Here is a 14,241-nt window from a genome sequence, read left to right as displayed (position 1 = left end):
TCCGTCGCTCTTCCAGTCCCCCCTCTCTCGTTCCCTGCTCTCCTTATTATGCGCCTCTCCAGCCCTTCTTTCCGCAGCTGTGATCTATGAGTATTGAGCAATGGACCTCTCACGGCAGGAGTATCCAGCCTTGCTGGTAGGCCCCGACCCAATTAACCCCCCCATCTCCACCCTCGGTAGCAATCGGTCAATTCGTCGGCCTGTCAATTCCATGTTTGAATCACCTGAACGTCTTTTAATGACATCATTGTGTTCTCCCTCTCCAGGCCTCTTTGCAGCCCAGCCAAGCTACCAACGTGTTAAACGATCGCATTCGCATCATCAACCGGGTCAATGCGGATATTGCGGATTGGCTTCAGGTATGGCTTCCCGCCGCCTTTTCCCCATCACTCGTAGCATTATGCGATCTAATTGCAATGTTTACTCCAGGAACGTCGGCGTGTCGAAGAAGCGTATGCACAAGGCCTACGGAAACTTGCGACGAGGCCACAGCTGGACAATGGCGCCGCACTAGGGTAAGGATGAGTTGCACTAGCTAGGACCTGGCATGAGAACACCGTGTCGCTAATAGTGGCGCAATTGCGTATACCAGCATCTTCCAGATACCATGGCAACGTATCATCAACGCCGCCGAAATAGTGGCTTCTTCGCACGAGGTCTTTGCGCAGAAGATTGAAGACGACGTGGAACGTCCCCTGAAGGAATTCAACACAAAGAACCGGGAACTGGCTTCGATGCCGGGTATCCAGAATGATATCGCGGGGCTTGCGAAGAACTTGGAGGCTTCCTCAAAGAAGGTGGACAAAGCAAGGGAAAAGGGCCCGAAAGGCGCGGATAAATTGGCAGGCGCCATTGCCGCAGCAGAGGAGGTTCGCCAGCAGTGGGAATCGAGGGCACCTTTCGTGTTCGAACAGCTTCAAGCCGCAGACGAGAGCCGACTTAATCACCTACGAGACGTTCTAACTCAGCTTGAGACCCACGAAACGGACCAGGTTGAGCGTTGCCGTCAGGCAGCCGAGAGCTGTTTGAATGTGCTTTTGAACGTTGAAACCGCAGATGAGATTAAGACATTCGCTGCAAAGATGAATGGTGGACGACCGGTTGTTCCGAGAGAGCCAGCGAGGGAGCAAGCTAGAGAGCAAGCTGCATCGCCGCCTCCAGCAGCACCTCTGCCGCCTCCGCCGCGCATTGCGGATGATGCGGCCAGTCAACGCTCCGAGACGTCCGCTGCTCCTGCCCCGGCTAGGGCTCCTACTGGTACGTAGCTCTGTGACTTCTGGTTCACCTGCCTCTATCGCGACACTGAGCTAACTCTTTGAGCCCTACTAGCCCCAGAAGCTCGTCATAATACGCCCCTTGGCGGCCTCAAGCGACTAGGAACTGTCATGAACCGACGCAAGAGCATGGTGCAACCGTCCGGAGGACCTTTCTTTTCGGAGAAGAAGCATCGCAGCCCCTTCGCTTCTTTCATGAGAGGAGATTCTGCTCGTGACACGCAGATTCCCGAGTCTCCTCCATCGACGGCGGATCGCCCCGGTACTGCTTTGACTACACAGGAAAGCCCGCGCGAAACGCGTGATGCTGCTCGTAACGCCAGCGAGCCTAGTGATCGCGACGGTGCCGGCCCAGGTCCCTCTAGCCCGGAGCCTCAGTCGGCGCCTGGAACGGCAAACGGAGTTACCTCTCCAGAGGTTACTACCGACACGGGTCTGGCGAGTGCGACCATCAATGAGGTAAGACCTTTTGTGGGAAAAAACATTGAGAATAGTGGACTGATTTCAAGCAGCAACCGCGAGTAGACTCGGAAGGGTTTACCGAGCGACCGCAGACCATTGATGAAATCACAAGGGCCCAAAGAGAAGCCATGGGGTAATTGAGTCCCCAAGACCCTCAGTAATGACACGGCGACTAATGGTATCTGCAGCATGGAAGAATCGGGAATGAACCTCACCATCCGAGACCAGCCGATATTCGAGGATGAGGACCAAGCGAAGCAAGCCATGGATGACATGGCTAGCCAATTAAGGATGGTGAGTGCTTCCGACAGCGACCTCTCTTCTGTGATATACTAACATGCCCTGTAGCGGGCCCAACAGAGTGGAGGCATTAGACGAAATGCCGGCACTTTGCGCGGTCGGCGCGATGTTCGTAACACCGTCTTCATCCCCAATCCCCCACCGAGCAACGAACTCCCAATCGCTCCATCGGGGGCAGACGGACCGACCCCGACCTCACCGTCAATGCCACCGAGGCATGCGCTTTCCCCTAGTAATGCCACTGATGAACATACCCTCTCTGATACGACCTCTGTTCGGTCGGGACATACCTTGCATAGCACGTCTGGCCCGGTAACTCACCCGGAACTACACGAGCCTGGCTTGAACGCTTCCATCATCGAAACCGTCAACGCGTGGTTCTCCGATGGTGTGGTGACCAAATCATTCGTCGTTGGAGAGCTTGCATTGGCTTATAATCAGGCCCCGGACGTATCGTCCGATACCAGTCTTGTTCGTCTGGAAAATTTCCAGGTGCTGGAAAAAGTGGCCGCTAACCCCCACTTTGTGAGTGAGGAGAAGGACAAAGATCAATCCGAGGAGAAGAGAGGCCAATACACTGTCTCTCTCTCTAACATAGCTCGGTCCTCACCATCAGTAGCCTTCAAATACCAGCTCCACATTGATCCCTCGGACACATCCGCCTACTGTCCGGTCATCTTCAAACCGGTCTGGAACCTGGAAGAATATCAAGCCAGCGTGATTGTGTTCTACTCGATCAATCCGTCTTTCGCTTCATCGACACCGACCGAATCACTGGTGCTCAAAAACTTGGTTCTGACGGTGAACCTCGATACCACGCCGGAGGAAGGTCGCGAAGTAGTCCATGCAACCAATGCCGTTATGTACCCCAACACGGGAGCATCCTTCCGCCGCAAGCATTCCGCGGTGAACTGGAAGTTACCCGAACTAGAGGTCAAACCCAACTCTGATGGCAAATTCCTGGTTCGGTTTTCCACGGCGAACAGTTGGCCGCGCAAGGGCAAGGTCGAGGCCAAATTTGAGATCCGCTCGACCCATGCCGGATCGCGCCTGGGAATCAGCGCTGCGTCTCCGGGCGGGGAGGTCGCACCGGATCCTTTTGCAGATGAGGATTCTGCACCGGCCGATACTGAGTCATTGACGTGGAACGAGGTGCCGACAGTCCGCAAGCTGGTCGGAGGCAAATATGTGTCTTCTTAATGTTGGGCCCCTAAAATCAGGCCCCCAGCACCCACCTCCTCTCAGACCACCAATGCAACCCAATCCCAATACCCAGAGCCATTAAATGCAACACCCGACATAATGCCATCCTACCGGCTTGTTGCCTACTTCTTCTTTCTTGGAACATCTTGCTCTTCCAAAAAAGTTGACTCAGCGATTCCATAGCCAACCTTATCTCTGAACTACTCCAGTACATAAATCAGTTCCATCTGTTTGTAACGGCGCTTATCTTCTTGTCCTCTTTCTCTGTTAATCTCTGCTTCTTCTTGTTTTTGTCTTATCTTATTCCCCTAGTTGATTGATATTTCTCTTCTTCTTGTGCAAAGTCCTTCTATGTCCTTTGGTCCCATAACTCGCATCCTTGTTCTTCTCGATCGAACCAGCTCAGCTCGTATGGCAACCGATGTTTTGTAAATACGTTTTTGTCTTGTCTGTTGGCAGGCTTCTTGCGTTATCGTATACCTCGGTTTGTTGGTGTATTCTACCTACTTTGTCTTTTTTGGGAGTGCCGGTGTTTTTTCGTTAATGAACTATGTCGTTGTTCCTTGTTTGCCCTTTCCTTTTTTTTTTCTCCCCGTCTCCTTAGCACGCTACGAAAATGATAGATCGGTAGCGTACAGACAATTGAACTTGACATATACATCACTTCATTATAAACTTGACCGGGGCGAAATCGAGCGAATCAACCCGGTAGAAGTTTCCCTTTCTGTCGCGAGCTAAGCTATGATGGATGATTACATGGATGCGCATAACTGACCTCACACTGGTTTCCATACAGTTACTAGAGCGGTGGGACAGATATTGCAAAGTAGAAAGGAAACAAAGGGGAAAGGAAAGAAAAAGATCGATCAAGAGAAAAGGAACATGGCACAATCCTGCCTGCGCCGGGGAATCGTAATCCATAACAATAGCCCAAGGATGGGGATCACACAGGGAAAGCCTATCTGTGTACTAATTTACACAAGAAGATATCGAGAAGAAAAGAGAGAAAGAAGAAAAGTTGAACAAGGTTCACGTGCGTAGAGCCCGGGTGGTCTTCTCGAAGAAATCCAACGTCATGGCGGCAAGGAAGCATGGGATGTCTTTACGTTCCTCGACCCAGAATTTGATAATGGGTTTGATCTCCATGGCGAAGAGACTGTTAGGCCCGCCGGAGATCTTCATCGTGCCGTTTTCACCGTCAAAGATGATGGAGTTCTCCTCGCCGTTGCCCATGCTGCCCGGTCCGGCGGAGCCCGCGGAGGCGCCGTCGCCGTGTCGGTAGGCTGGCGAGAGATGGAACATCGAGGTCACGCGAACGCGGCCGTTAGGAAGAAAGTCGAGTTTGTAGCCGAGTAGCGAGGCAACGGCTTCGCGGAACTCGGAGGATTTGGCGGTCCAGATCTCCTTTAGGCGGCGCATACGCTTTTCTTTGTCGGCGACTGTGCGCTCCATGTCTTGGATATCAAGCTTCATGCTTTCCAGGGTGCTTACGGGAACGACGTCGGTACCCCCCTGACTACCGCGCAGCTGAGCGAGCAGATCCTGGTTTTCCGCCTTGAGCGTGGCCAGGGTGGAGAGCTTGATCTTTTCGGCTTCTGCCGTGGGATTGTCGCGCAGCTCGAGAACGCGCGTGCGAGACTTGGCTTTGAGAGACTTGAGTTGGGATTTGGCGGCCTCAAACTCTTTGCGTAGTAGGGCGGCCGCTTGCTCGGATTTGGATAGAGACTCTTGAAGGGTTCGGTTCTTGCGAGAGAGGGCTGAGATACGCTCGTTCTCGGCCTCGCTTTCAGCGGGGGAAAGTGGGCGCTTGACACCGCGCGGTTGCGCATCTTCCTGCGGTACCGATTCTCGTTTGAAGAGCTCCTCGTGGGCCTGCTCCAACTCCTTCCTATATTGATCTATAAGTTTCTCGAGATTGGCGATTTGTTCAGACTTCTGCTCATCAAATTGACTCTGCTCGTTCATGGTCACTTCCTCCGCATCGAAGGTTTTCAATTGCGCACGAAGATACTCCACTTCCTTCACAGCGAGTGTTCGCTGACGTTCAAGACGAGCCTTGACCCGAGTATCCGCCATTGCCCCTCCGAGACCGGCGCCTGCGTTTCGAAGCTTCTCTAGCTCCTGTCGCAAGTTGGACCTCTCAGTTTCTAAGCCCTTGATCGTCTCGTCCTTCTCCAAGAATTGTGCCTCAATGCTGCCCACTCTGTCAACTAACGAGGCTTTTTCAAGGCGTTCTCGTAGCAAAGCCTTCGCAACATCTTCTGGGGAGGTAAACTCTTCGGACTGGTCGCTTTCCTGTAAAAGACTGGCCCAGGAGTTCCTCTCGTCTTCTAGGAGTTGTTTCTGAATTTGCAATGTGCCCAGCTCTGATTCCAACCCCTTCATCAATTGCAATTGATTTTCCAGCGACTTTTTCTGCTCTTCGACAACCTCAACGTTCTTGTGGGATTTGCGAAGTTGCCGCAATTCCGCCGTCTGGTCGCGATTTGATGTTTCCAGGTTCCTGATATGGTTGACCTGCTCCGAGAGCTCCCTTTTAAGAACGGTCAGGGTCTCTGCATCACTTCCCTCTGCTTTCAAGCGGATATTCTCGGTTTCCAGGTTGACGAATTCAACATCTCTCTCACGGAGCCGTTCTTGTGTAGACTGCAACTCGTTTCTCACATTCTGGAGATCGTTCTGTAACTCTTCGACGGTTTTTTGGAGAGATGACCGAATTGTTTCAAGTTCGTTGAGCTGATACTTGTATTGTCTCTCGTGGTCGAGCGATTGCGCCTGGTTATCTTCGACATCTTCCTGGAGACTTTGGTTCTGGTCTTGGAGCGTTCTGATCTTCCGCTCCAGGCTGACTTTATCGTTGAGCGCCTGTTCTTGAATTTCCTTCATTTCCCTCGCGAGCGTTTCGTACTTGTGGTTGGCCCGATGGCTGGAGGTTTCCGCAGCCTTTTGAGCAAAATCCCATCAGTCTATCGTCGGCTCCACGTATCAATTGTAGTGAACAAACCTGAGCTTTTCGAAAGTCCGCATCCCGCTTCGATTGTAGGTCCCGCAGCTCCTTTTCATGGCGCAGCACCATGAGATCTCTCTCTTGCTTGATGTTCTCCAATTCGTATTTAAAGGTGCTGCACTGCACACGCAGCTCATCTTTCTCCGTATCTACCGGGGTAAGTAATTTGCGCGAAACGGCTGGCACTTGAGCGCGTGGCATGGTCTTACCGTGCACAGGAGGTGGAGGTTGGGCGGGACGGGTGGACTGTCGCAGGACACTCGGAGCTCTGGGAATCGACAGAGGCGAGGAGTCCCCCGGGTGCGACCCGAAAGACAGACGGGAATTCCTACTCGAGTTCATCTGATGCGAGTTAGTCGCTGCGATCCCGATACAGCCGAATTGGAGGTAGAAGCCTACCATGCAGCATAACTAGCCATACAACACCATGAGACAAGTCCGCAGCCCTTGATGGGGTTTGAGCTCATGAACACCGACAAGAAGGGGTTGAATACGCCAGCACGCTGCCCAGAGATACCCAAGCCCAACAACCGTAGACAAGAGAGAACTGGATGCAAGAAGCAGCAGCAATGGAGATGCGCCTCTGCTTTGTTTTCCGGCGAACCTCGAAACGGCTGGGCAACGGCTGAGTCAGCTGTCTTTCACCGCCCGCGCCCAAAGGCCGCCCCGATCAGGACTAGCGTCAAAATTTTGAAGATTTCGAAATTTTGCGGGTTTTTCGACGAGACTCCGACGACAACCTCTCCTCGCCCTCCACCCCCCACGCTCTTCACTCCGATCAATTCCTCTCTCCGTGAGACCAGCAGTCAAGATGGGCAAGGACAAGTCTGAGAAGAAGGACAAGCGCGAGAAGAAGGAGAAGCGCTCGGAGAAGGACGGTGTCCACAAGAGCGGCAAGAAGGACAAGAAGGAAAAGAAGGACAAGACCGCGCTCGCCGAGGCCGTCGAGCAGGAACTCACCACCAAGGTTCTGGACGGCATTGACCAGGCCGTCGAAGATGCCCCCGTCGAGGGCGTCGCTAAGGCTGAGATGGACATTGACGTTCGTCCCGTTGGCGCCGTCGTTCCGTTCGCCAGCCCTCTGGTCGAAGACAAGTCGGCGAAGAAGGTGCTGAAGAGTGTCAAGAAGGGTAAGCTTTCTCTCTCTTGTTATCTACAGCTGCACTTTGAAGAATTAAACAAGCGCATTGCTCTCTTTAATATGTGTTACCTCACTCGGGAGTATCGCTGGAAGCTTCGCTCTGTCACTCGATTTTTCATTCCATCGTTCCATCCTCGTCAGATATCAAAACTAGCTTCAAAACTCAGCATATGCTAACTTGTTGTTTCTCACAATAGCCGCCGTCAACAAGTGCCTCAAGCGCGGTGTCAAGGAAGTCGTCAAGGCCCTCCGCAAATCGCCCATCCCTGCCCCTAACGCCCCCGTCTCTATCCCCAACGGCGTCGTCATCCTCGCCGCCGACATCTCGCCCATGGATGTCATCTCTCACATTCCCGTGCTCTGCGAGGACCACGGAATCCCCTACGTCTTCGTCACATCCCGAGCTGAGCTCGGTAACTCGGCGGCCACCAAGCGTCCCACCAGTGTCACCATGGTTGTTCCCAAGTCGGCCTCCAAGGGCAAGAAGAAGGACGAGGACGACGACGGCGAGGACTTCAGCAGCGTGTATGAGGAATTGGCCAAGCTCGCCCAGAAGGAGGCCAAGCGGGTTGGTGTTTAAGTGTGTCGGACTTTCTATTTGCTTAAGGGTCCGCGATGTTTCTTTTATCTTTTAATTTCAAGGTCTTTGTTTCTTCCCCCTCTTGTTTTGCTTTCTTGTCTCGGATCTTGGTATGGCTGTACAGTTCCACTTCGTGTTGTCTGACAAGACAGTGCATGTCTTCGAGGGGTTTCGGGCCTTTGGGACGTTTTCATGGGTTGACCTTTTATGATATGTCCGTTGCAAAATTTGGCGTTCTCACATCGGTGTACGAAAAAACAGGCAGGAAAGTGTGGAATTTAAACCATCAAGTTCATTGACTTCATCGTACGTAGACGGACGTTAAGTGTGGATTATCGACGGGATGCGACTGCAGGGACTTGTGCGCGCGATTCAATGGCAACCGGATCTGCCCAGTCTGGATCTATATCCCCCCTTCCCCTATTGAACGATCAAAAGATCAATCAAAGTAGATATAGTTCCCAGATAGCGCAAGATCACATCCAATATCAACCCTATCTAGACACCTACATGTACAGTACACCTACTGGATACATGTACAACGATCAATAGTACTCCCAGTAGCCGCAGCAAGGGATGCAGGAAATAATCGACGATCCACCACGAACCATTCCATTGATCTGCACCATCAGGACAACAGAAAACGAAAATGTCATTTCACGCAAGGAGATTGGACGTCAGTCAACTCAAGTCAGATTTATCCTGCAGCTTGCGTGCGTTGTGATTTGGCTTCTACGGTGTAGATGCACATATACACAGGAGGTTCTAGATCGGTATAAGTACTCCCTTCAACGCCCTCCTCTTCGAGAAGAAAGGCAAACCTACATATTTCGGTCAGTTGTTGAATTCGAACTCGAGCTCAACTTCTCCAGAGCAAGATAAAAAAGGGGAGTTCGTCATGTTACTTCTTTTTTATTCGATCTATCTCTTCCTCGGGTCGGTGTGTCTTCAGGTACAAGGGGCGCCTGTTACTCCTGCTCCTGGGAAAGGTCGTCAAGATGCGATTTCGTCGTGGACATCATCATCATCGTCATCAAATCCTACATTCAGGAATCATGGAAAGTTTCAAAAGGTTCGCCGTTCTCACCAAATTCAATACCTAATCTATACCAAATGTCATACATTTACTAAACTCTCCCTCCCTCACAGATCCACATCACCAACGTCAACACCAACACCAACACAAATCCCAATCAACATCCCAATACCCACTTCATCTCGCCATCCTTCCTCACCAACCCAAACCCAAATCCTCCCACCTCACCCCGACAATCAACAATAAAACCCAGCCCCCGACTACGCCAGATCTACGGCATATTCATCAACCAAGCCCGCCATCTCTCCTCGTCCGCCTCCCCCCACCAAGTCCAACAACACTCAACCCTCGAATCCTCCGGATGGCTCCCTAACAAGAACCAAGAGGAGGCAGAGGACACACCCACACCCGACCTCCTCACCCAGCGCCGACCCTTGGGGATCTACGCCTTGATACGACATCTACGACGCACGGATCGGGTATGGGCGCCTGTGGCGATCTTGTTCGCTATGTCGTGGTTGGCGGTCGTGGCGATGGGAGTGGTTGAGTGTATTGGGGTTTGTTGGCAGAGGGTGATGAAGAGGGAGAGACAGGGACGTTTTGGCGGCGGTGGTGGTTGGGGCAGACATCATGAGAGGGTCTTGTTTGATGGAGGGGTTCTGGATGAGGTGATCATCGAGGCGGTGCCGATGGATGACGACGATGAGGATGGAGATGAGCAAAATCATGAAGATGGGGGAGATAGGCATAAGATGTTGAAGAAGATGTGAAGTCGGACAGTTACGATGGTAAAGGAGAAGATATTTTGAAAATGTTCATATTCATATCCATCTATAATACATGTTTCGCATCCGAGAGGCTTGAAAGTAAAAAGGAACATCCAGTGAGAACCCGCTCAAAAGCTTTCATTAACCCATAATCGTCACAAACAAATTTCATCTAAGCTCGCTGGTCGGCCTGCAGCTGCTGCCAGGGGTTCTGATCGTCAACACCCTTCTGGCGAGGGCCACCAGCGGCATCGGGACCGCTCTCGGCAGCCATACGCTGGAACTTGTGCTCAGCAAAACGGCCAGGGTCGTTCTCCGAGCCAATGTCGGTGTTGAAGCTAGCGTTGGGCTGGTCATCTCCGAAGCCGCCCTCAGAGATGTTGACACCCTTAGGCTTGGCCTTGCCGTACTGAGCGGCGTCGGCATACTGGCCGGTAACATCGGCAGCGTAGGTGGGAGCCTGGCCACCGTTGTACTGGCTGTAGCCACTGCCGCTGGCCTGGCTCTTTCCGATACCAAGATCCTTCTTGGCGCCGGTAGTGCCGCCAACGTATCCAGACTTGGGCATGTGAGGGCCGGGGAAGTCGCCCTGGCCACCCAGGGCCTCAGCGTACTTCTCCTGGCGGTCTAGGTTCTCACGGGCAGCGCCGACGCGAGCAGAGGGCAGCTCAGTGGCGCCGGAAGCGTTTGCGGCCCGCGAGCCGGCAGCATCGGGCTGAGCGTTACGGTTCTCAGAGAATGCACCGCCCTTGGTGGCAGATTCGGCGGCAAGAGAATCGTTGGGAACCGGTCCAGCCGATTCGTGGATGGGGTTGCGAGAAGCCTCGGGGTCGGTAGTGACCTAAAGCATGTCATCAGTCTCAAAACCTAAATCTCTAAGAAGCCAGATATTCTCTTCCAACATACCTTGGTGCTGGTAGGGCCGCGGGGGATGGGCTGTCCTTGAAGATCCATTTTGGTAGAGTTTGGTGAAGGGAAGAAAGATATGGTAGAAATGCGGTTGATATAGAATTAAGAGTCCTGGTGATTGGAGATTGATGTGGAAATGATATGAATCAGAACAGAATGTCCGGTGCAATGCCATAGCTAAATAGCTTTGCACTGTCGCTGTCGACGACCTCCTCAACGCTGTAACGCACCAGGTGATGTCATTCTGACGGCGCCAGTCCGCCGTTCCCAGAACCGCCCATATCGCAGCGACCAACAGCTGGTACGTCAATGAAAGGCCATTCCCAGGCCTTCGAGACCCCCTTAGTGGCGCCAGATTGGCCTGAGACAAGAAAGATGAGTCGATGAGTCCACTTTCTTCCAGGGACTGTTGCGTTCCAGAATCTGATCTGAGGGGCTGCACCACCGTAGGTTGACGATCGCCCACATCATAGAGCCCTGCTGAATCCTAAATCCACCGCTGTTACCTCATCCGGGCTCTGAAATTCGGGTCTCCCACGGTATGCTCAATTGCGTTATGATCCTCGGTGGTTGCCATCATCGTCCGTACAGGGCAGATTTGACGTCATGCCCAGTCATCCAATGGCAACTATGCATTATCGTGTCTTCTCGATCATTGTGTAGGTGCTGGCTCTTGTCCGTAATTCGATATGCACGAGAGACCTGAAGCATGTGAATTCGGTCGTCTGGGCTCATCGTTGGCTTTTGGGCTGAAGTGATGGCAGACACAACTTTATTATTATGACGGGCGATGATCAAAACGCCTTGGTCACGTGCTCTATGTACAACTGGATGATCTAGATTTTAGCAACGAGATTAAATAATTTGGTTCTTGATTACACTCGTAATCAAACTACTTAAAACGCTCTTCAATATCAAATGAACTAGTGTATAGTTTCAAAAATGCAAAGCCGATATCAACGAGATTATAACCATTGATCTACCAAAAATATAGACCTACAAGTTACAAATTCCAAAAGGAAAGGGGGAAAATATCATGCTCAAAAGTACTGGTCATTCAAATTACTAGTACATGCAAGAAAAGAAATCATTATCTTCATCATAAGCCGTGAATCACAGTAGTTCACTCCCGAAACCAAAGCAAGTAAAACAGAACTCCCAACATCATCTCATTTACCGGGCCAGAGCATCACGAGGAAGACCGTCAAGGTTATCCTTAGCCTGGCGACCGACGTTGCTCAAAGGCGCGGTGTTGTGGTGCCACTCCTCGCCGTTCTCACGGACGCTGCTGCTTGCCGTGGCGGGCTCGCGGAGAGCGCTGTTGTTCTCGAAGGAGACGGGGGCCTCCGTGCGGCCGGAGCCGACGTTGACGGTGCGCTGGTCGGCGGAGTTCCAGTCGCTGGGCTTGGGGGGCTGGTCGGGCAAGGGGAGGTTGGCCTTGGTCTGGTCAATCTCGGCCTGCTTGTTGGTATTGTGCTCGAGGACGGACTATATGGGATGTTAGTTTCGGTCGTGGCAGGCAGGCTGAGAGCCAAGCAACGAACCTTCATGGCGGAGACGTCGGAGTCCTTGGGGGGGTTGCCACCGTGGGCGTTGGAGAGCTTGGATTCCGCCTTGCGGAGGTCTTCAGTGGTGGTGTGGAAGGTGTTGGAAGACATTGTGTAAGGAGGATGTGATATGTATCGAATTGGAGAAGAGTTGTGTGTGTGTAGATAAAAAGGGACGAGTTTTGTCTTTATTGTAGATGATAATTGTCTTTGAATCTGCTAAAGAAAAGTCTACTTCAGGAAGAATTCGAGCTTATTATATGTTGGGTGGTCTCGATATCCTTCCTAGTCGAGGCGAATGACGTCTTGGTCGGCGATGATATCATCGGGTCTGGGCCACGCCTTGGTTCGCCATTCCCCATCACAACGCTCACACTGAGAGTCTGGGAACGTTACTGCGGGGACAACTCGCAGACTAATGATCAAATCGACCGTGGAAAATCCAATGGGAGGACCCTCGCGACTCCAGTGCTTTCGTAATGGCGCATTTGGCGTCACCGGGTACGCTTTGCTCGGTAACCCTGAGGGGTTGGTAGCTGATTCTTTCTCCTGTCTTCTTCCATATTCCCCTATGCTATTTGCTATGGGCCTATTACTTCATGTTCCTTTTCAATTTCTTGTCGTTTTTATTAGGCGCTATTCTGGTTATGGACGTCGTCGAAAAGCTTGGTTGAATGTCGAGCAAGCCCTAGGTGCGAAGCCCTACCCAGACCGAGTCCCGGCCAACGACCATGGGCTAGCCTTCTAATCCACATTTGATAGAAATGGAATATTCAGTTGTCCGTCGTTACTGTTGTTCGTTTACTGTGACTTCACTGTATATTGAAAATAGTCGCTGTGAATGAGATTCATTCACACCTCGATATTTTGGGCAACTGGTGTTCCGATCGAACACAGGATGAACAAGAAAATCGACTATTGTACACTACGCATATTTAGTCCGTAGTTTAAGAATAAAAATAGATGTCTAGCGCTTCCTACCGGGAGGTGTTCGAGTCAGAAGAATGGAAATTATATTTCAGTCGCCTTTAGGGTTATGAATTCGACGTTTGTACGCCTCAAGCCAGTTCCCTAAAGGTGTATGAGCCAACAAAACTTTACTATACTTCCCATCAAGTTTTGCTCGTTATGATTACCCACTTTGCGAGCAGTTTTGGTCCAAATTGTGAAAAAAATCTTGAAGATAGAAACTTGTTGTGAGACAACAAGGTGAGAGTCCAGGGAGATTTCAACTGATTCCTTTTCTTCTCCGATTGAGCTCCAGTACTGCCGAAACGGTTTATCGCAGATGAGAAGCCGTAATCCTAATATAAGTCATGCTGAACCTTCCGTGTGGCACTAGAGGGATCCAATGGAGTTAGTTTGGTCTCTCAATATTGAACAACTCAAAGCTGGTACCTGTGGAGATATATCGCTCAGGTGATTCATTATGTTGAAGCATAAGCCATATATGTGCAAAGATATATTCTCTCCGGGAGATCGGGGATACAGCATTCAAAACCAAGTCAGTATAGTGTTAGACACAATGATATGCGCTCTTCGACACTGGACACATCCGAATGTCAGTGCTGTGTATTCTTATACCTCAATGAAACGCCCTGATTGATAGGGCCGGTAAGCCAGACCAGGAGAGGTATGGTGTAGGCGACACTGAATTCCTAGCCAACTACCTTTGAAATAGCATGACTGGTCTCTGCACCATCTGCCGGTCTATTTGGCAAGGGGATGTATGCTCTGCCATACCGATAGAAAGGTCATCTTCCGAAAGCAATAGTGATATCCAGTTCCCTTGCCTGCGCGCGAAACGAGCATTCACATTTTTCATCTAGTGGATGTACACTAACACGCTCGGTTCCAGGCAGATAGATCTGTCTGACATATCCACAAGGTTTTGTATGGGATAGGTATGAGCCCGCGAATCTCAGTTGTTGGAACCCAAGCCTTAGGCGTGCCATATCACAGGCAGAATTCTGGATGACCCGGAGGGGCCGTACCTTGAGGGATCCAAAATTTGA

At 51.4% G+C, this 14,241-nt stretch overlaps 6 protein-coding genes across 6 annotated transcripts; 3 read left to right on the top strand and 3 right to left on the bottom strand.

Moving 5' to 3' along the window:
• Nucleotides 1-100: 100 nt before the first annotated feature.
• SYP1 (uncharacterized protein) lies at nt 101-3,236 on the top strand (the record flags this gene model as incomplete). Its single annotated transcript, XM_046085683.1, has 8 exons — nt 101-136; nt 267-359; nt 430-515; nt 593-1,257; nt 1,330-1,733; nt 1,787-1,869; nt 1,925-2,030; nt 2,085-3,236. 8 exons carry the CDS (start codon nt 101-103, stop codon nt 3,234-3,236), a joined length of 2,625 nt encoding a protein of 874 aa, XP_045941646.1.
• Nucleotides 3,237-4,268: 1,032 nt separating this feature from the next.
• On the bottom strand, nt 4,269-6,648 carry MAD1 (coiled-coil domain-containing protein MAD1; the record flags this gene model as incomplete). The annotated part of the gene is made up of 4 exons (XM_046085682.1): nt 4,269-6,182; nt 6,244-6,395; nt 6,456-6,588; nt 6,646-6,648. 4 exons carry the CDS (start codon nt 6,646-6,648, stop codon nt 4,269-4,271), a joined length of 2,202 nt encoding a protein of 733 aa, XP_045941645.1.
• Nucleotides 6,649-7,057: 409 nt separating this feature from the next.
• On the top strand, nt 7,058-7,967 carry LDX57_004033 (uncharacterized protein; the record flags this gene model as incomplete). The annotated part of the gene is made up of 2 exons (XM_046085681.1): nt 7,058-7,376; nt 7,585-7,967. The coding sequence occupies 2 exons, from the start codon at nt 7,058-7,060 to the stop codon at nt 7,965-7,967; spliced, it is 702 nt and encodes a 233-aa protein (XP_045941644.1).
• Nucleotides 7,968-8,865: 898 nt separating this feature from the next.
• LDX57_004032 (uncharacterized protein) lies at nt 8,866-9,773 on the top strand (the record flags this gene model as incomplete). Its single annotated transcript, XM_046085680.1, has 2 exons — nt 8,866-9,039; nt 9,117-9,773. 2 exons carry the CDS (start codon nt 8,866-8,868, stop codon nt 9,771-9,773), a joined length of 831 nt encoding a protein of 276 aa, XP_045941643.1.
• Nucleotides 9,774-9,942: 169 nt separating this feature from the next.
• LDX57_004031 (uncharacterized protein) lies at nt 9,943-10,724 on the bottom strand (the record flags this gene model as incomplete). The annotated part of the gene is made up of 2 exons (XM_046085679.1): nt 9,943-10,611; nt 10,677-10,724. The coding sequence occupies 2 exons, from the start codon at nt 10,722-10,724 to the stop codon at nt 9,943-9,945; spliced, it is 717 nt and encodes a 238-aa protein (XP_045941642.1).
• Nucleotides 10,725-11,714: 990 nt separating this feature from the next.
• Nucleotides 11,715-12,442, bottom strand: LDX57_004030 (uncharacterized protein). Its single transcript, XM_046085678.1, has 2 exons — nt 12,224-12,442; nt 11,715-12,167 (listed from the first exon to the last, which is right to left on the bottom strand). The coding sequence occupies exons 1-2, from the start codon at nt 12,335-12,337 to the stop codon at nt 11,853-11,855; spliced, it is 429 nt and encodes a 142-aa protein (XP_045941641.1). The 5' UTR covers nt 12,338-12,442; the 3' UTR covers nt 11,715-11,852.
• Between the last annotated feature and the right edge of the window lie 1,799 nt (nt 12,443-14,241).

This window comes from Aspergillus melleus, assembly GCF_016097325.1.
Source record: "Aspergillus melleus strain CBS 546.65 chromosome Unknown contig2, whole genome shotgun sequence".
NCBI classification, from domain to species: domain Eukaryota; kingdom Fungi; phylum Ascomycota; class Eurotiomycetes; order Eurotiales; family Aspergillaceae; genus Aspergillus; species Aspergillus melleus.
This window is presented reverse-complemented; position numbering and strand designations above follow the sequence as displayed.

What these genes read in the sequence shown, in the direction of transcription:
- LDX57_004030 (XM_046085678.1), bottom strand. Translation starts at nt 12,337, where the DNA reads ATGTCTTCCAACACCTTCCACACCACCACTGAAGACCTCCGCAAGGCG. An exon ending in CCGACGTCTCCGCCATGAAG is followed by an intron (nt 12,168 to 12,223) that starts GTTCGTTGCTTG and finishes CATCCCATATAG; the next exon opens with TCCGTCCTCGAGCACAATAC.